This window comes from Anopheles coustani, chromosome 3 (assembly GCF_943734705.1).
Source record: "Anopheles coustani chromosome 3, idAnoCousDA_361_x.2, whole genome shotgun sequence".
NCBI lineage: Eukaryota > Metazoa > Arthropoda > Insecta > Diptera > Culicidae > Anopheles > Anopheles coustani.
The window spans coordinates 43,734,904-43,754,097 of NC_071288.1; the positions used below are offsets into that span (position 1 = coordinate 43,734,904).

Genomic DNA, 19,194 nt, shown 5'->3' on the forward strand with positions numbered 1-19,194 from the left:
TTTCGGAAATCTAAAGATATTTTACCATTTATCTCGCGATGTTAATTATGCATAAAAGTATTTCTAATGAATGTAAGAAATGATGCTTTTGGTTCCTATACATACGAATGTCACACTTAAAGTGTAAAATCTCTTGAACAATGTTTTTTTATGATGACTTACTAGTGTTTATTAGTGTGCCAGCCCTAAAGCAGGCGATTTCAGTTGTTGTGATCAATAGTGCGGCTTTTAAAGCTATATAAGAACCCACTTTCGCAAGCCTCGATAGCGCAGTCGGTAGCGCGTAAGTCTCATAATCTTAAGGTCGTGAGTTCGATCCTCACTCGGGGCAGGCGATTTTTTTAATCATCCACAGAAAATTTTTTATATTGATTTCAAACAACATAAATAAGAAACTGGTCTGAACTCAGATGTGCTCCAACCTACGATAATACACACTATCAAAACATGTGGAGCCAAGAAAACTGCAGGATTTGGATATGTTGTTGAAAACTACCGTACTGATGTATCCCAAGATAAGATCAATAACCATGGACCGCCGAGTAACCAGAAAAAGCATTAGCTATTTTAATGATGTATTTAGACAAAATGATACGTTTTCGCCAATAATTTAAAGCTCTCAGGAAATTTAAAATTCCAACCAAAAAAGATGACCCCGACGTGATTTGAACACGCAACCTTCTGATCTGGAGTCAGACGCGCTACCGTTGCGCCACGGAGTCTTATATACTACGCCTTTGCTAAAGCTTTATTTTAATCCACAAAATAACCTTTCATTGGGATATTAAATTTTTATCAGTTATCATACACAAACACTACATTGCTACTTAGTGAAACAAAATCGTTTGAGCAATTCTTTGTTTATCGATAAAGCACACCATGTGTTTCATAGCATACATAAAAATAGGCCATTTTATAGTATACTATTTTCACCGGGAATAGCCATGTCAGTATGGTTCAAGGTTTCTTGAGGCAAGGTTGTATAACATACACAAATCGAAGCGATGTTGAAATGATAAAAACGAATTATAGCTCGTAAATGAAACAAGCTTGTAATGGAAAACATGTTTACAAATCTGATAGTAATCGACAGTTCTGGTGTGCCATTTTAACTAAAAAATGGGGAAAACGTTTAGCAGACACTCTACCTCCAACTCTATGGACCGTAGGAGGTAGACTTTGATCCCTTTTGAACGAAACGCACACCAAATGCGGCGTTCCGGAATGTTTTCACTGTCATTCACGTAGGGAAGCTAGACCGGGAAAGTCATTCCCCTCTCTGTTCAATTTATTTACATCACCCCGTCCGTGCACCTCGTTCCACCCATCACAACCAGTTACGACCAACACTGCCAAAACGAAAAATGATCAACACAGGGTAAGTAAAATCCGAGTGATAAGAAGGATAATTTGGTTAATTCATCGCCCGAAGTCAATGAATCCTTTCGCTTTTGGTCGGGACTTTGACTCTGGCAGCGTTATCTGCCATGCCGGCGTCAGATAACGTAATATCGTCCGGGTACAAAGGTCGATCAGCATCACGGTACAGCGATTATAAGCTTGTCCTTCTGTGTGCTGTTTGTTGCGGTCAGTAGACGCTGTGGTTGCATGTGAATTTTACCATGAAGCATAAGCATCTTTTCTGCATGATCGATCGCCGATGTGCTGCCTGCCACGTCGGAAGATCGATGGACGAATGATAGTCTTTCCTTCCACAACAATAACCGTCTCGGAACTGTGTGTGTTTACGGAAGAGACAAACCGGTTTTCTGGCACTCTATGCTTACATCGACCTGTTTCGGCACATTACAACATGTTACACCTTTTTTAAAACCTTCGTTGTTTTTTGTTGCATTTCTTTATCAAAATTATAGAAAACTTGCCGGGCGCACTCTCTTCATTACGGGCGCATCGAGAGGCATCGGTAAGGCGATTGCCTTGAAGGCTGCCCAGGATGGTGCAAACATAGTTGTCGCCGCGAAGACGGCCGAACCACATCCTAAGCTACCCGGAACAATCTACACAGCGGCAAAGGAGAGTAAGTAACTGGATAAAATTTGTTAGGCAGTGAGGCAAAAAACTTAACGTAATTGGCGCTCATTAATTTAATGAGCCAAAAATCTTCTATGGGAATCATTTTTTACACCATCAATCTTCTTTTATAGTTGAAGCAGCTGGTGGCAAAGCCCTGCCCTGTGTTGTAGATGTCCGCGACGAGGCAGCAGTCCGCACAGCTATCCAGAATGCCGTTGCCCAGTTCGGTGGCATCGATATTTTAGTCAACAATGCCAGTGCAATTTCCCTTACACCCACGGAACAAACCGACATGAAACGTTACGATCTGATGCATAGCATCAACACAAGAGGTACATTCCTGGTGTAAGTAGAACATGCTCTTTATGGCTGTGTTAGCCCCTAGTAAACAAGTTTGTCCTCATATGTTCCTTACCCTTTAGGTCCAAAGAATGCATTCCTTACCTTCGCAAAAGCAACCACGCGCACATCCTGAACATTTCACCCCCGCTAAACATGGTTCCGCACTGGTTCAGCAATCATGTCGCCTACACGATGGCCAAGTATGGCATGTCGATGTGCGTGCTCGGTATGGCGAAGGAGTTCGAGAGCGCAAACATTGCCGTCAATGCCCTATGGCCTCGGACGGCGATCTTCACCGCCGCCATGGAGATGCTGACCGGCAAAGAAAGTGATCAATTTTCACGCAAGCCCGATATCATGGCCGACGCAGCGTACGCCATCCTGTCGAAGGAACCGAAAAAGCAGAGTGGTAAATTTTTGATCGACGATGAGGTGCTGACGGCGGAAGGAATTACCGACCTGAAGCAGTACGCCTGTGTGCCCGAGAACGCCGACAAGCTGATGCCCGATTTCTTCCTCGACGTTGCGCCCGAGAAGTTGGTTGAGTTTGCGGCGGAAGGAAGTCATGCGGCATCGCTCAAGAAACCCCAGGCAGCTGCGGCCGGTGGCAAAATTGAAGGTCTGTTCCAGAAAATCGAATCCATGTTGAGCGAAGAGATCGTGCGCAAGACCGGCGCAGTGTACGAGTTTAAGGTGAAGGGTGAAGAGGCCGGCACGTGGTTTGCCGATCTGAAGAATGGTACCGGCCAGGTGGGGAAGGGAAACCCACCGTCGAAGGCTGATGCCGTGTTGACGATGGACTCGAAGCACTTCTTCGATATGTTCACCGGTAAGCTGAAGCCGGCGAATGCATTTATGACGGGCAAGCTGAAGATCTCCGGCGATCTACAGAAGGCAATGAAACTGGAGAAGCTTATGGGTGGTCTGAAGGCCAAGCTTTAGGCGGGGTGTGTATGAGTGTGTGCATGTGAGGGAGTTTAATGTATTTATCTTATGATTTCTTTTGTTTCATTGTGAGATGCAGGGTTTAATAAATGATTTATATTTTGCTAACATCACTACACCTAAACACATTCACTCATTGGTTTATTTTATTTTTCAGACTCAATATAAATTTTAATGTTGACTTATGAACAGGTGTGAACCTAAATTTACCAGAACCATCTTTGAAACTACCTCAAAACCATTTTGATGGGCATCAAAAACATCCAAACGTGATTGAAAACCTATCAAATAAATGAATATTAAATAATTAAAAATTCTATGAAATCTAAGTTTCAATCAAACTGTTCTCTTAATGCGGAACAATACAAAATTCTCTCCAATCTCGTTGAGAGCTCCTAGGCCGACAATTCACGCACCTGATTAAGTTATCTTCTACTACTACTACTACATCGTCACAATATTCCAAAAGTGTATGGTGCCAAAAACATCTACAGAAGTACAACCGAATGTAAATAGCAAAATATGCGACCAAAGGGAGTGAGGTACCAGCGAGATAGGTACATTTGTAGATAATATTGCTTTAAGTCATTCAACGTTCAAGGAGTAGCGGTAGTCAGTTGTGGTCGTGGTCATCAATTACTTCTAAGTTTTACATCTGCAGAACTGGTCCCCCTTCCCTTAAAACCAGAAGGGTGACAGTTAAGAATGCAAAACAACGGGTAAGTGTAGACAATTGGCTTATGCTTACTGAATGAAACATTAATCGACAGCCGGTCTCTGTTGAAGGAAACTTGCTGGCTTGACGTTGTTCATCACTGGAGCCTCCCGTGGAATTGGGAAAGCGATCGCTCTGAAAGCAGCTCGCGATGGGGCAAATATTGTGTTGGCGGCCAAAACAGCCGAACCACATCCAAAGCTACCAGGAACGATCTACACAGCAGCTGCCGAAAGTAAGATCATCTTTACATCAGGAGACAGATTTTTATCTTATCATTCTATTCCATTATTTATAGTTGAGGCCGCTGGTGGAAAGGCCTTGCCGTGCATAGTGGATGTGCGCAGTGAGGAAGCGGTGCGGGCCGCAGTGAAGAAAGCAGTTGCCACATTTGGCGGTATCGATATCCTGATCAACAATGCGAGTGCTATTGCGCTAACGCCGACTGAGGAAACGGATATGAAGCGATACGATTTGATGCACAATATCAACACCAGGGGAACTTTTCTCGTGTAAGATGGTATTCTATTGATCGTAGCGCAAAGTAGTATATGATAAATTCACATATTCCAGGTCAAAAGAATGTCTCCCGTATCTGCGCAAGAGTCGACATGCCCATATTTTAAACATGTCGCCACCGCTAGACATGGACCCGGAAATGTTTAGCGACCACGTAGCCTACACGATCGCCAAGTACGGAATGTCGATGTGTGTTCTAGGTATGGCCCGGGAGTATGAGAGCGCCAACATTTCCGTAAACGCTCTATGGCCTCGCAAGATTGTTTTTACCACAGCGGTGGAGGTGCGTCGTGGAAAGGAAAGCATTACATATGCGAGGAGCCCGCAAATCATGGCTGATGCTGCGTATGCGATTCTGTGCCGCCCACCAGGAGTCACCACCGGAAGATTTTTCCTTGATGAAGAAGTACTAGCGGAAGAGGGTGTGAAGGATTTGGCTCAATATGCTCATGTTCCGAAAAATTCGCCCACCCTTACTTCGACTATATTTGTTGACAAAAAGAAGGCAAAACTGTAGTCATTTTTTTAACAACTACTCCCGGCAACCATTTTACAAAAGGCGAAAGGTATTCTAGAAGCTGATAAGTGGATCAACGTCACACTGCAAACAGGCGGTGGTTTGAAAATGCATGCTTGTTAAAATTTAGACAGTTCGTTTCTGGGATGAATAGTTTGATGATGTATTATTTATCTTTGACAATGTGTTATACTATGAACAGAACAGAGCAACTAAATTGATCAAACAATATTTCAAATCATATCATCAACGGAACGAAATCGAAGAAACTGTTCCTTCTAATAAAACCACCTAATTACATACAAAAGGATAAAGATAGTTTTTTTGTTGTATAGAAAAGCATTTACATCTTCTATCTTTAATAAGTACCGTAAAAAACTGAAAGCAACATTTCAAAATGATTTTAATTATCATTTTGACAGACAAGCTCCACAAACTTCATTGGAGGGCAGTGACCAATTTAATGTCAGCAACCTGTAAGCATCTGATACGCGTAAGCTCCATTCAACAAACACATACTTTGTCCAAAATCTCGATCCCATCCGTGCTGCTATCAAATGTTTATATGCCTGCCGGTGGAACAAACGACAGAAGTGGCTGACTAGCTGGTGCAGGAGGTAAAAGGGTAGATAACAGTGCTTCAAGTCATCCTCCGACCGTACACGAACCAACAGTCAATGACGGTCGGACTAGGTGGTGCTAAAGTTCACATCTGTAGAGACAGGTTCTCCTCTAGGTAAAAGGTTAAACGCAAAAATGCAAAACAACGGGTAAGAGTAGACGGATTAGTAGGATTGGGATTTGAAACATTAATCGACTGCCGATCTCTGTTGAAGGAAACTTGCTGGTTTGACCCTGTTTATAACTGGAGCCTCCCGTGGAATTGGGAAAGCGATCGCTCTGAAAGCAGCTCGCGATGGAGCAAACATTGTGTTGGCGGCCAAAACAGCCGAACCACATCCAAAGCTACCAGGAACGATCTACACAGCAGCTGCCGAAAGTAAGATCATCCTTACATCGGGAGACAGATTTTTATCTTATCATTCTATGTCATTATTTAGTTGAGGCCGCTGGTGGAAAGGCCTTGCCGTGCATAGTGGATGTGCGCAGTGAGGAAGCGGTGCGGGCTGCAGTGAAGAAAGCAGTTGCCACATTTGGCGGTATCGATATCCTGATCAACAATGCGAGTGCTATTTCGCTAACACCTACTGAGGAAACGGATATGAAGCGATACGATTTGATGCACAATATCAACACCAGGGGAACTTTTCTCGTGTAAGTGACAATTGTACCGATCTAGGGGGATATATTGACCGGGATAAAACTTTTTCAGGTCAAAAGAATGTCTCCCGTACCTGCGCAAGAGTCGACATGCCCATATTTTAAACATCTCGCCGCCGTTAAACATGGAACCCCATTGGTTTAGTAATCATGTTGCCTATACGATGGCCAAGTACGGGATGTCAATGTGTGTTCTCGGTATGGCCCGGGAGTATGAGACCGCCAACATTTCTGTCAATGCTTTGTGGCCCCGTACGATCGTTTTTACTGCAGCGGTGGAGATGCTTCACGGAAAAGAAGGTCATTCCTATGCGAGAAAACCCGATATCATGGCTGATGCTGCGTATGCGATTTTATCTCGCCCACCGGGAGTTAGCACCGGCCGGTTCTTTATCGACGATGAAGTACTAGCGGAAGAGGGGGTGAAAGATTTTGCCCAGTACGCTTGCGTTCCTGGAAATGCGCTTATTCTCACCCCGGATATTTTTGTTAACGAAAAGAAGGCAAAACTGTAAAACAAAAGTTATCGGTTCAACAATAAACATGCAGGTGGAGGATATGCTAGTCAAAGCATAATGGTGACCGTATTTTTGTATAAAAAATGGAACAAGTAATTACTTGGAAATTAAAAGTAAGTTATAACTTACATACGTTGCAAGGAGAACATTGTTCAGCTCACAGAGTTGCAGGTCCAATTCGATGGTTGTAAAGTCCACTAGCGTCAAACATATGCACTTTTAGCAACTTTATACTCCTGTAGTCTATAGCGAAACATGTTTTTTTTATAACTAAACAGACCATTTTTGTAAAGGTAACACACAAATTAGAACACTTCGGACATTTCGCAACTCCAAACACCTCAGCATTACTTTAAAAAAAAGGGAGAAACTTATAAAATTAACTAGAAGTATCTGGTCTGCTACTCTCTGATAACATATCGCCACTAAACCAATGCCAGCTTAAAACTAACAAACCGCGGGAAAATTCTATTGTTTAAACATTTCAGACGTTACGAAACGTTACGCATGTATTCATCCCTAGCTGTCAAACGAAGTGAACCACAGAAGTTGCGTTCATCGGGATTTTCACCTGTCGAGGTAATATTATCCTATGGTCTACTGTTTTGTATTCAATTGAAATAATCATTGGAAATTAAATAAAAACTTTAACATTCAGTTGGGCTTATACCATTTCTAATCTGTTTTCATAATCGTATATCATAGTGATAACAAAATTATTACTACAATTTGTATTGTTCAATAGAGGTTCTCTACCGTTTGTGTTCATCAGGAGGATGTGTTAGACCAACAACTCATCGAGCCACTTGCTAGAACATCCCCCATTCGCCTGACTGTAGTCGAGTCAGCAGAACGCTGTGAAGCCACTACTGCATTTAAAGGGCGCAAACAAAAGCAAACGCTCGTGCGTAGCATCAAAACAATAAACAAAACGTAACAATAACAGGCATATCTCACAACATGTCTACATTCCGTGGTGCTATCAAGAGGCTCAGCTGTGATTCGAAGATTTCAGCGATTTTCTTCGACCTTGACAATACTCTGATTGCAACCAGGAAAGCCGATGCAAAGGCATGCAGCAAGGTAAGTGCAGCATTTGCTTGGCCCATAAGAGCAACAAAGGGCACGGTCTAGTCAGATAAATGTGTATTCTGGTAACAAACTTACGTAATGAATGTGTGTTGGATGGAATTTTGAAGTGATAGGAGTGTAAACTACGGGAGCTACTGCTATACGTCTGAAATCGGTCTATGGAATGGAATTGTTTGACCCTGCGGGTCAATTCAATTACAATGTCGCTTTAAATTGCTGTACCGCGCAGTACGCCACGCTTGTAGAGCGATCAGTGAATGATGATCTAAAAATGGTGCTTTAATGTGAAAAACGTGCAGTTGAAGCACGGAAAATCCTACCTTCCGTGTCTGCACACGCAGGGTGTATGTTAACCCTTGGTGGCCAATGGTATGGCAGGTGTCACGTAGCTTTGTGCGGTTGACACAAGTGCTATAGAAACGATAGATTTTCTTAAAATAGTTAAGTAAATTTTGCCACGTCGTTTGACTGCGATCTCTAAGTTTACCATTTGGATGAAAACTGGTTTCAGGGGCAAAAACAAGCTCTTTAGATTTTGTCCCGCCTCTTCAAGGGTTGTACCTTCGAAACAGAAATGAACGTGAAACACGATTTTGACATTTCGTTGCGATTTGCGCACGTGCTAGTTCATCCGTCCGCGGCCTCCTCGCAGCTCGCGGTGATTTTTCTCAAGTTTTATTTATATTTCTTCACTTTGCGTTCGGGCTATGTGAGTTGTGTTGTTTTTTCTTGCCGGAAAACGCTTTCGAATAAGTCGTCGATCTATTAAAGTTCCCCGCACGCTATTGATGGCGCGAGAACTCAAAACAAGTGGAAATTCATCAAAATAACCCTGTTATGCACTACTGCCGATGCTGCTGCGTGGGTTTTGTTTACTTCCGTACACGGTCTAGGGGGAAGCAGTGAAAATCATTCCTTCCAAAGAGGAAGAGTTCCTCCACCACGAGGGTGGGAATGTGACGCGCGTGTGGCCGGTAGTTTCGTGAAAAAATTTCACTGATCCGAGAAGAGAGAATCTATTTTCACGCAAGTTCATCTCTTCGTCAGTGGAAAATTTTCCCTCGCCGGAGAGAACCCGTGCCGACACGGCACGATATTTTCCGCTTTTCGGATGGGAATGTTGAGAACATTTTCCTCCGATATTCCAAGTCAGTCGAGAACACGGCGCGCTACGGTACGGTTCGTGATTCGATACACTGGTGATCCGGGACTTTGCTTAGGGGTTTATTAGACTAGAGAAAAACTCTAAATTTGGAGCAAATCGAAGCAGTGTGGTGGAGTAGAAGAAGAATCGACTGTCTCTGTGGCACGCCGATCGACGTATCTGAAAACGAACGACACGAAACACGGTATTAATTGAAGAAAACGTTTTAGAAAAGCACCAAACAAAATGTCGGGCGAAGTGAGTGAACCCATTAAAAAGTGCTCGCTGATTCTGAAGAATGCGAAAAGTGACACGGAAAAGTTTGCCGCACTGTTCATGGTAACGAAACTGATCAAGGGCAAGGATTGCAACCAGGCCGGCAAGCGGATGCTGTTCGAGTCGATCGGGTTCGAGTTTCTGCGCAAGCTGCTCACCAGCAAGGACGTTCCGGATGACTGTCCGGCCTCCGTCTACCAGAGCGTGGCACTTTCGATTCTGAGCTGCTTCTGCGAGGACGAGCAGCTAGCGACGCACCAGGATATGCTGGACAGCATCCCGGTCTTCCTGGGGATCGTATCGACTTGCGATGACGACGAGTACGATGACAACCTGATCGTGATCAACGAGGCGTACCAGTGTCTGCAAAGTATCTCGCTGTACGAGAGTGGCCGACTCGCACTGCGCCAGCACGACATCATCACTAAGATGGCACAGGTGTACACGCAGCGTAGCTTCCAGATCGACGAGGCTCTGACGCTGATCGTGACGCTGGTTGCTCGCTTCGGTGCTAACTCGTGGGACAATGCCGACCCGAAGCTGTTCCACGCGCTGCTGCAACGTGTTTCGCTCGACTTTGAGACGGATCACGCGGAGCGCAAGTTCGAGCTAGCGGAAATGATCAGCGCCCTGCTGTTCCATTGCCGGCGCGATCTTGTCTCGCGCACGGTACAGGGCGAAATTTGGCCTGAATGTCTCTACAAGGGTATCAGCGATATTCTTACCAGCAAGATCGGCAAGGCACAGCGTGATCCCGCGCTCAAGCTGGCAGCCAACGCGGTCGATGTGCTGGGCATCGAGTGGACCCTGCACGATACTGAGAACCCGAAGAAGTTCTTCTTACTACTACTGCAATTGGCCGCGATCGAGGTGCGCATGCAAATGGACAACAAGAGCTTTAACCAGTGCATGCAGCAGGCGGACCTTATCACGTCCTGCTTCATCATACTCGAGCTGTCGATCAATTACATGTCGACCGACCAACTCGACCTGGACCAGAAGGACAAGCAGCAGGTGTACACTGGATTGAAGGGTGCATTCTCCGGTGTGCTTGGCGTGCTTGTCAAGCTTGCCAACGACACCAAGAAGGACCGGTTGCAGAAGGCGGAGAAAGCGTTTGCGTACGCCATGGTGCGAGTACTGACGGCCTGGATGGCGCAGGAACCTACCGCGATGAAAAATCACGCCGCAAAGGTGTTGCCGTTCTTGTTTAAGCTGGCCAACGAATCGTTCTACGAATCGCGTGACTACCGAGTCGCTCACAAGGCTGACAACGTGGATGATCACGAGCAGCAGCCACCAGCTGACGTTCTGCGCGTGATGCTGCCGGCGATTTGCCACCTGGTGGTCGAGGATGAGGCGCGCCAAATCTTTCTGCGTGAAAAGGAAGAGCAGGTCCTATACGACTGCCTGCTATTTCACTGGTCGATCGCGCACTACAAGAAGCCACCGGTGCCGCGCGCTGAGCGCCTTAAGCGCATGAATGAGCCCGATCCGGAGATGACACCGCAGCAACTGGACGACATGCGCGACTCCCGGACAGCGATCGTGAGCCTGTGTAACATCCTGATGAACATCACCGTGCTGGAGGCGAAGCTGGTCGAGGAAAGTGCCCTGTTCGCGCAGCTGCTGCGCTTCATCTTCGAGCACCTTCCGGAGCTGAAGGACACACCCGACAACCTCGTCATGCACGGCCACCTGGCGGTACTGGGGCTGTTACTGCTCAAGCAGCAGTCGTCCAAGATCAAGAAGAACGACTTCTCCATCTGCCGCTACATCCAGACGACGATCCGCTTCCTCTGGGACGCTTACAACATCGATGAGTCGAACGACCCGCAGGCGCTGGTCGTCTCGCTCCAGTACAAGGAGCACTGGTTCGAGATCATGGAGCTGTGGTTCCTCGGTATGCAAACCATGAGCGGCATTATCCGGCTGATACCGTGGATCTCCGAGTTTGCCATCGAGAGCGGCTGGGCCGAGGGCATCATCGAGACGCTGCGGAAGGTGAAGATCGGCACGCTGCCGCCAAACGTGAAGCTGGCCTACGAAGATTTCCTGGGTCAACTTGTCGATGCCAATCCGGCCGTCGCGCCCGTGCTCAAAAAGGCCGACGCACTGAAAGTGTGTCGCAACCACCGAATGATGGACCTCGGCAAGAAACTCTTTGGAGACTAAACTCTGGTTGTGTAGGTTGTGGGGCGCCACAGGGAGCCGACATATGCTGAATCACACATTTTCTTTCTTTTCCCTCCCGTTCTTTCATGCGTCCCCGATTCATCTGCCTTGATTTGTGAATTTCGCTGCATTTTTAAATCCATCTATTTTATAATTAATCATTCTCGCTTATAGCGTGCCTGTATGTTGATACAAACAAAAAGTATGGGAAAGGAGGTGTTGCCATAAGAACGAAGTAATAAAAAGAGTGTTTTCTACATATAAAAACCTGCCTTTAGTTTCGTCTCGTAGTCGGCCAGGAGTGTAACGTTGCAACTTTGAATTATCAAAACGGTACCACAATGGTACCGAATTTTATTCCAGCAACGAACCATGTCCATCCGCTTCTGATGGCCTACTTTTAGCTGTGCGGTGCAAAAAAAATCCAATACGGAAAACATCACTAAGAATTAGATTAGTTGCGGGAAAGAAAAACTAAGAAAGAAACACGAAAGCCGGTCTCAATCGAACAATTTCTCTCTACTCTGCACAACAACGTGGGATCGTGAGACTTTGCGCTTGCGTTTTCGTTGCTCGGTGTTAGCCGTTTTCCCCCGAACGTTAAATATAGAACTTTCCTCAAGCGCATGGTGCGTGGCGGTGTGCCGGTCCGTGGACGAGCTCTAACTCAAACTACATCGTCATCGGCTTTCGGCGAGTTGGAAATTTGGTTAGAGCAAAGAATAAAGGCTGGGAAGTGCTAAGGAAAGGTGGCCCCTCTCCAAGCAAACGGAGTGGCGAATGTGTCGCAGTCACTTATTCCACACTTGCACCACACGGCTCCATCGTCATACCAATTCAAGCGAAGAAACCCTTGGGGTATAAATCCCGCCGGGAGAAGTATGGGATGGTCCAACGGGACAAAAGAGTGGTGCTAGAAAAACGTTGCTCGATCTGTCCTTCAGTAGTTGGTGATCTAAACATTATTTTTTTGTTTTGGAGAAACTGCCCCTTGTTCACTGCTACAGAAAATTAGATGGAAAAAATGTCTTGGGGATCCGCCCATCAGATTTAAATTTTCTTTTCGATCCTTTGCCTGAAACACAGCTAAAACCAACCCACAGGATCTCTAGTAATAGTATTTCGACCTATATGCACGTTTCATTTTTATAAAAATTCAGTCTTAAAATAATATCGATCCAAGCAACCTACCTAAGAAGATCTAGCTCTACAGGTGCGCACGACCTCTTGTGGCGGGTGTTGTAACCATTTACACGACGCGAGCGAACGATGATGCACTTTTCCATTCTTGGCTATTATCCGACGCATCCGAGAGATCAGTGCGATCATCTACCCATTTGTGTGAAAATGGGGCCAAATACAACTCACGGCGACAAAGACGGCTGTTCGTACAGCCGCCAGCATCAGTGGGTTGGTGTTGTTTCCATGGAGCACAAGCAAATCCGAAAATAGAAACAAATTTCTTCGTGTACGTCGGAGAAATGTGCAGCGGTGGGAAATTGGTAGACTGGTAGTCATTTGCTGCCCGCAGTGGCATCCACCTTCTGCGCATAATGTGAGAGGGGGGGGTTGTTTTCCTCAGCCTTGTTGGCGATTCTGAGGCAAAAAAGTATCATTAAACCGAGCCAACCACGTCCACTACGCTGGCCACGAACGAATCCAAGTGCACGGGTGCAACAAAATTCGGTGGAGAAATGTTTGACCCTGTTTTACAGCTTGTTTTTCTCGTTTCGCGATGCTCATACTATTTGATGGAGTATTTGTTTCATTTTTTCATTACACGATTGCCTGACATCCTTCAAATGGTGGGAGAACATTAACGATCATTGCCAAGATGGGTTGGAATAGTAGAATTCGGTCATAAATAACTCTATGATGTGCATCATCCTCCTGGATCAGGCACCTATTTTTACGCTTTAGGGTCACAGAAAAGAGCCACAGTACGGTTACTGGACTATATATATGGTCATTCTCTTCATTGCTATTTAAACTACCTTGCAGTCAATGCCAACGAAGTTTTGTTTTACCAAGCAATTGATTTCAAATTTTGGCAGCTTGCCAAACGTGTTTCTATTCTAGATAACGATAATTCTAGGAAAAGATAATTTTGAAAACGTAAGTTCTTATTTACACTACATACAATATGATTTTCTCATGAAACAACAATATAATTTGGAAAAATATTTCTAGGCGCAATTCAAAGCTTCTATCATAATATTTTAATTTAATAATTCGAACCAATAGGCAATAAAAGTCTGCCAAATTTCAAAGATCAATCGATCGATCTGTCTGGCTGTGCGTAATCTGCAGATCGCCATAAACATTCAACTTTACTGTACATTCCGGTGCTTATTTTTCTCCCGGTTTTTGTTATTGCATTCCTCCGTTATTGCCTACAGTCGGTTTCGATAAACATTGGCTTCGATGATCGCACCCGGCTGAGGGTTTTGCTACTCACAGATCATCTCGTTCGTTTAGTAACTCTCTCCCATTCTTATCCTTTTTCTCTCCTTCAGGTGGCCGACCTGCTGCACCAAGACCATGGTTTCAGTCGCGAGGTGGCAAACGAGACGGCCACCAACTACCTGACCGCGTTCCGGCGCTGCCCGGACAACCCGGACATGGCGCTGGCCCAGTGGCGCTCGCAGCTCTGGTACGACGTGCTGCCCGGCACGCACAAGCAGCTGGCCGGGGAGCTGTACGGACGCTGGCTCGAGTGGCGCTACCGTTACCTGGCCATCCCGGCCGAGGTCCAAACTATGCTGCAGACGCTCCGGCTCCAGTACCTGCTCGGTATCATCACGAACGGCCCGACCGCGGCGCAGTGGGAAAAGATCGACCGGCTGGCGCTGAACAAGTACTTCGACTGCATACTGGTATCCTCTGACTTACCGTGGGCCAAGCCCGATCGTAATATCTTTTACGCAGCTTGCCACTATCTAGGTGTACCGCCCGGCCAGTGCGTGATGATTGGCGACAAGCTCGAGACCGACATTCAGGTGAGTGCCGAATCGCCAACCACGACAAGCGAACGATCCGTCGTCGCCACGTCCGTCAGTGTGTCACCGGCGGCGGTGAGTGTTTCGAGGGCTGTGGGGATAAATGGTAATGTGGCGTCTTTGCTAATCGGTAAAACATAACAAACAAGACACGGCGAGGTAGTAGGGAGAAGGAGAGAGGTAGAGAGACTGGTTTGGACACCGCCGCAATAGCGATCCAGGTCCCCACTAGGGGGACCCCACAGGGGACGAGGATCGGAACCGGGCAAACGGCGACCCACGAGACATAATCCACCAGCACAGGTATATCTCTTTCTATCTCTCTCCATCACATCATGGCTTCTCCAGAGCTACATCCATCATCCATTTGCGCACATCCTTGCATCTTCGGGAAATATACACTGCATGTCAGAGGCATCAGCGTAAAATATTTTCGATTTATGATTTGAATTACATTATGGTATCTAATGCTACACTGTATTTCGCATTAGTTGGTTTTCCTTTTTAAGTTGAAAGGTACAATAACACAAACTTCATACATAGTATCTAACATGTAATTTTGCGTTGCCTTTTGAAGTGGGTTAAAATTTTTGAGATCATTAAGAAAATTCTATATTGACTGTATTCCTCTGAGCTCTTCAAGCATGTAAAAAGTTTCAAAATGTATTATTTATTTATGCACATGCCCTATAAGTAAAGAGGTTCGATAGTCTAATGATGCAAAAAATTGTTGCCATGTTTTAAACTACTCACAAAACTTTCCTCTATAATGATAATCTATTCGAATTCACATGGAGAAATCGTGTCTCTTCAAAAACCAATTGCTTAAAAAATGCTACTCTACTGGCATATGACACCTCTGACATGCAAAAGTATCACTAGCCCCGGGGAGACACGGACAGGCGCTCAGATTTTCCTCTTTTCCATCTCATATGTACTACCATTAAAAAGTTATGCGTGTGCGTGTGTGTGTCTGTCCATCCGGAAAAAGCGTTCACGGCCATCGCCAACAGTACGATCACGGTAACACAAACGGCACACACACACAAAACCACAAAGGCCCGACCGGACAGCACATCCGAGACCGCCGGAACTCTCCCATCCGCATGTCATCCTTCATCCACGCGTAATGGGGATACTACATGTCTGCTCCTAGAGATCGATCCACCTGAAGAAGGAAAAAAAAATCAGAAAACAAAGAAAATGCAAACAAATTAGCATCACATCGCCCTCTCACCGCTAACTTGCTCTCGAGTGAAACTTTCCTTTTGTGCGTGTGCGTATGTAAGTACCACCGAGTGAATGAAAACTTAGCGTGGGTGGGTGGGTGAAATGAAGAACGCGAGGCGTTTGAGAGTTTGTTTGAAATTGTAAATTTAACTCCCATTTCCCATTTGTTGCTCTCCATGATCTTCGACTACTTGTACTACTACCCTTTACCAAACCACAACCTCCTCCTATAGCGCCATTCTAATTGTAGAAATTAACGAATGCAGCACCCAACCAAAAATTGGGTTTGTACGTAACCACAAGTCAAAGTAATGTTTAACCAAATACAAAAGAAAAACACGGTAACGGTAAGTTGTTCCCCTTATTGATTGAATTAAATAATATCTCCTTCTCGCATTCCATCCGATCCCAATACGACTGTGTCTTTCCGTCCGTACCTATGTACAACAATTGCAATTTAAGAGTGGAAATGGAACATGTTTTGCTTAAATATCTACTCCTGTTGTTATTCCAAACCATAACCGATCGGAACCATTGTGACCCGGGCTGCACGTTTCGCGCAAGTTTGAAATGTTTCTTATGATTTTCTCATGTCATGCTAATACAAGGTTCATAAATAAAAATCGTTAGCGAAAAATACTAGTTCTAGCACAACCTTTGACAAAAAAATACATTTTTATCAAACATTGAACAGTACGTAGCTCCCGCGCAATCGATTACCAAATATGAACAAAGTGAAGCGACAAATATATGCGTGTACTATGGCGAAGGTGTGCCATATTTTTTCTTCTAAACCAACCACATACAAATCTATATAACGCGTACGCAATATGTAGTACGCAAGTATTCTCTAGTTTGATTTCATTTGATTGAAGCAAAACTTTCCTTCCCATTCCCGTTTTCCTGAAACCGACAACTTCTACTACTTCTACTACTACCACTACTACTACTTCTACTATGGCCGCCAATCGGTATCTGGACCCAACACACCCGAAAAAAACCATTGCTGATGATCGATCAAACGGAAACAAAAAAAAATGACTACCAACATCAACATCCTGCGAACCCCGTGTGTCCTGTGTGTCCCGTGACGTCAATGCGGATGATGGCGATGATGATCGTGTGGTATTGGATGACAACAATATTTGGATGGTATTCCGGGAGGGGTTCCATTAAATTACGGGCGTTATTGGTAAATATATTTTACTACTGTTTCGAACGACGTATCCGATACGTTAAACCTATCGATGATAAATGATGCTGCTCTGCCGATCGTGATGAACTCTCCCCGGTGGCGGACGATGCATGAAATCGGCGTATCGACCAAAACGAAAAACAAAACCATGCTACGATTTAAAAAAAAATCCAAACACGTGTATCCTTCCTGATCCGCCAACACGATGACGTTGGTGGTGTCCCCTGCTGCTGCTGCTCCTCTTGGGGATATGCGCGTTGTGTATGTGTGTATGCATGGGTATGTGTGCATGGGCGGTGTGTATGTGCGATATACGAACGAACGAACGGAATGAATGGAACGAACAAACAAACCATACACACAAACACACCACACTACCACTTTAGGGCGGAATTGAGGCGAACTTGGGCGCGACGGTGTGGCTGCCGTTACCGTCGGAGCAGCGGATCGTTGGCGATCGGACCATGGATGACGTGCCGGAGCACGTGCGTCCCGACGCCATCGTTGACAGTGTGCTGAAACTACCGGCTCTGCTGCCTCCGTCGACGTCGTTCCGGGCAAGGACACCCGCGTCGTCGTTGTCGGCGCAGCAGGAACAGAAGACAACGCGAAACCGAGCGGCTCAGTACAACCGTATCCTGCCAGAAATCCCTGACCTCTACAGTTCGTACAGCAGCGCCAGTAACAGCAGCAGCGGATTCTCCAGCAACGATTGCAGTCAACATTCGATCGGCAGCAATGACCACGGGACCACCAGCAGCTGAATGTGATCGTCGATCAACCGTGTGTAACTGAGGGTGCTGCTGTGGCCGACGTTGGAGGCACAAGGGGGACTCTGGCTGGCGGCATGGCCAGCGTCGTGCTGCAATGAGATGGAGTTGGGTGCTGTGAGATTACTGGAGACCATTTCATCTCGGAACCCGGAAAACCTGCATCCAATAGAAAAGCTGGTAGTGGGCACGCTTCCCTCTTGTTTCTTGCCTCCAAGCAGGCCTCTGCCTGCCATTGCAACACTCGGCTGAAATTAGAAAAGAAACCGCTTTTTAGAACGGGTAAACGGTTTTCCCTTTCAATAGTTTTTTTTCAACTCCCTTTCGAATACGTCTTACCTATTATTTTAAAGTTAGTCATTTTTTCTTGCTGCTCCCCGTCGGTTTTGCATCTATAAAATGTCCCTTAATTGACGACTTGTGTGATGATCGTCCCACACGCAACTATACTTACAACTTCAATTATGATGCGCATAAAACTACAACAATTTCTTCCCGAATGGGCTATTTCAATTATCGCGCAAAAGTTTCTTTGCAGCAAGACGAACTGTGGATGTATCCGCAGCATAGAGACACACGAGGGCGAATATGCTCTATTATTGTTCCCATCGAGGTACATTACTTTGCTTCTTCTGCACGCCATCGAGAGGGGGGGCTGCTAAACTACTGTATCGAATAATACTTTTACTCCATCTTCTCACTAGTATGTAGAAATGTTAACCGCCGTTTACTTGGGGAAGTACCTGATCTGATAAGGATGCAAGGAAAAGAAAAAGTATGGAAAGAAAACAAACTTTTGTAACCCAATTACACCTACCGGAAATACAAGCAATCGAACAAATAAAAGTACTACATGTTCGGTCCGCGCAAGCAGGGCCGAAGAAACCATCAGCAAAAGATAAAAACAAAGCAAAACACAAAATCAGTAAAGACAAACAAAGAGCAAATAAGCCTATTTTTATGTAAAACTATTTCCAGTAATCTGCAGGGCAGATGAAGTAAAACAAAAAAAAATTAAAACACCAGCTACAGCCGGGAAATAATAGTTGGAACCAGTTGGACACAATGTTGCGAAATCTCACCCACCCAACAGACACACCAGCAGTCAATCCAAGTTCATACTCCTTACACAGCAGTAGAAGCACAACACTACGGACTCGCGCGTCTCTGGCTTCCACCGACCGGAACAGTTGCAGTAACAGGCAAAGCATATAGTATTTCACGTGCTCCGCTGAAGGTATTCCCCGACCACTACCGAGGAGAGGAAGATTAGGTTTTTTTTTTCTAAAAAAAAAAAGAGCATATTCAAATTAATCTAACTCTGGAGGGAAATGCTGTGATGATTATGCAGGGGATAAGGGGACATAATACACGTACACACACGAGACACGGGGACATTATGCTGAACGAATTGAGTAAAAAAAAAGATGTAAAACGGGACA

General features: G+C 45.3%; 5 protein-coding genes and 2 non-coding genes across 7 annotated transcripts; 6 read left to right on the forward strand and 1 right to left on the reverse strand.

Annotated features, from left to right (window-relative positions):
* Positions 1-258: 258 nt before the first annotated feature.
* On the forward strand, positions 259-331 carry Trnam-cau (transfer RNA methionine (anticodon CAU)). The gene has a single exon. It is a non-coding gene; the product is annotated as a tRNA-Met (tRNA).
* Positions 332-650: 319 nt separating this feature from the next.
* Trnaw-cca (transfer RNA tryptophan (anticodon CCA)) lies at positions 651-722 on the reverse strand. Its single transcript has one exon. It is a non-coding gene; the product is annotated as a tRNA-Trp (tRNA).
* Positions 723-1,224: 502 nt separating this feature from the next.
* Positions 1,225-3,437, forward strand: LOC131266756 (hydroxysteroid dehydrogenase-like protein 2). The gene is made up of 4 exons (XM_058269423.1): positions 1,225-1,378; positions 1,875-2,038; positions 2,166-2,379; positions 2,457-3,437. Exons 1-4 carry the CDS (start codon positions 1,365-1,367, stop codon positions 3,316-3,318), a joined length of 1,254 nt encoding a protein of 417 aa, XP_058125406.1. The 5' UTR covers positions 1,225-1,364; the 3' UTR covers positions 3,319-3,437.
* Positions 3,438-3,915: 478 nt separating this feature from the next.
* Positions 3,916-5,341, forward strand: LOC131258604 (hydroxysteroid dehydrogenase-like protein 2). The gene is made up of 4 exons (XM_058259960.1): positions 3,916-4,040; positions 4,108-4,271; positions 4,335-4,548; positions 4,610-5,341. Exons 1-4 carry the CDS (start codon positions 4,027-4,029, stop codon positions 5,070-5,072), a joined length of 855 nt encoding a protein of 284 aa, XP_058115943.1. The 5' UTR covers positions 3,916-4,026; the 3' UTR covers positions 5,073-5,341.
* A 318-nt stretch (positions 5,342-5,659) lies between these two features.
* LOC131258596 (hydroxysteroid dehydrogenase-like protein 2) lies at positions 5,660-6,917 on the forward strand. The gene is made up of 4 exons (XM_058259950.1): positions 5,660-5,842; positions 5,909-6,072; positions 6,134-6,347; positions 6,406-6,917. Exons 1-4 carry the CDS (start codon positions 5,829-5,831, stop codon positions 6,866-6,868), a joined length of 855 nt encoding a protein of 284 aa, XP_058115933.1. The 5' UTR covers positions 5,660-5,828; the 3' UTR covers positions 6,869-6,917.
* Positions 6,918-7,728: 811 nt separating this feature from the next.
* On the forward strand, positions 7,729-19,099 carry LOC131261207 (N-acylneuraminate-9-phosphatase-like). The gene is made up of 3 exons (XM_058263176.1): positions 7,729-7,954; positions 14,075-14,557; positions 17,369-19,099. Exons 1-3 carry the CDS (start codon positions 7,832-7,834, stop codon positions 17,744-17,746), a joined length of 984 nt encoding a protein of 327 aa, XP_058119159.1. The 5' UTR covers positions 7,729-7,831; the 3' UTR covers positions 17,747-19,099.
* Positions 8,655-11,810, forward strand: LOC131261206 (neurochondrin homolog). The gene has a single exon (XM_058263175.1). It carries the CDS (start codon positions 9,354-9,356, stop codon positions 11,556-11,558), a length of 2,205 nt encoding a protein of 734 aa, XP_058119158.1. The 5' UTR covers positions 8,655-9,353; the 3' UTR covers positions 11,559-11,810.
* Positions 19,100-19,194: the final 95 nt, after the last annotated feature.

Coding starts and splice junctions, on each gene's coding strand:
- LOC131266756 (XM_058269423.1), top strand. Junction 2,039..2,165: donor CTACACAGCGGCAAAGGAGA/GTAAGTAACTGG, acceptor CTTCTTTTATAG/TTGAAGCAGCTGGTGGCAAA. Junction 2,380..2,456: donor ACAAGAGGTACATTCCTGGT/GTAAGTAGAACA, acceptor CTTACCCTTTAG/GTCCAAAGAATGCATTCCTT.
- LOC131258604 (XM_058259960.1), top strand. Junction 4,272..4,334: donor CTACACAGCAGCTGCCGAAA/GTAAGATCATCT, acceptor CATTATTTATAG/TTGAGGCCGCTGGTGGAAAG. Junction 4,549..4,609: donor ACCAGGGGAACTTTTCTCGT/GTAAGATGGTAT, acceptor CACATATTCCAG/GTCAAAAGAATGTCTCCCGT.
- LOC131258596 (XM_058259950.1), top strand. Junction 6,073..6,133: donor CTACACAGCAGCTGCCGAAA/GTAAGATCATCC, acceptor GTCATTATTTAG/TTGAGGCCGCTGGTGGAAAG. Junction 6,348..6,405: donor ACCAGGGGAACTTTTCTCGT/GTAAGTGACAAT, acceptor AAACTTTTTCAG/GTCAAAAGAATGTCTCCCGT.
- LOC131261207 (XM_058263176.1), top strand. CDS start 7,832: ATGTCTACATTCCGTGGTGCTATCAAGAGGCTCAGCTGTGATTCGAAG. Junction 7,955..14,074: donor ATGCAAAGGCATGCAGCAAG/GTAAGTGCAGCA, acceptor TCTCTCCTTCAG/GTGGCCGACCTGCTGCACCA. Junction 14,558..17,368: donor AGCTCGAGACCGACATTCAG/GTGAGTGCCGAA, acceptor CTACCACTTTAG/GGCGGAATTGAGGCGAACTT.
- LOC131261206 (XM_058263175.1), top strand. CDS start 9,354: ATGTCGGGCGAAGTGAGTGAACCCATTAAAAAGTGCTCGCTGATTCTG.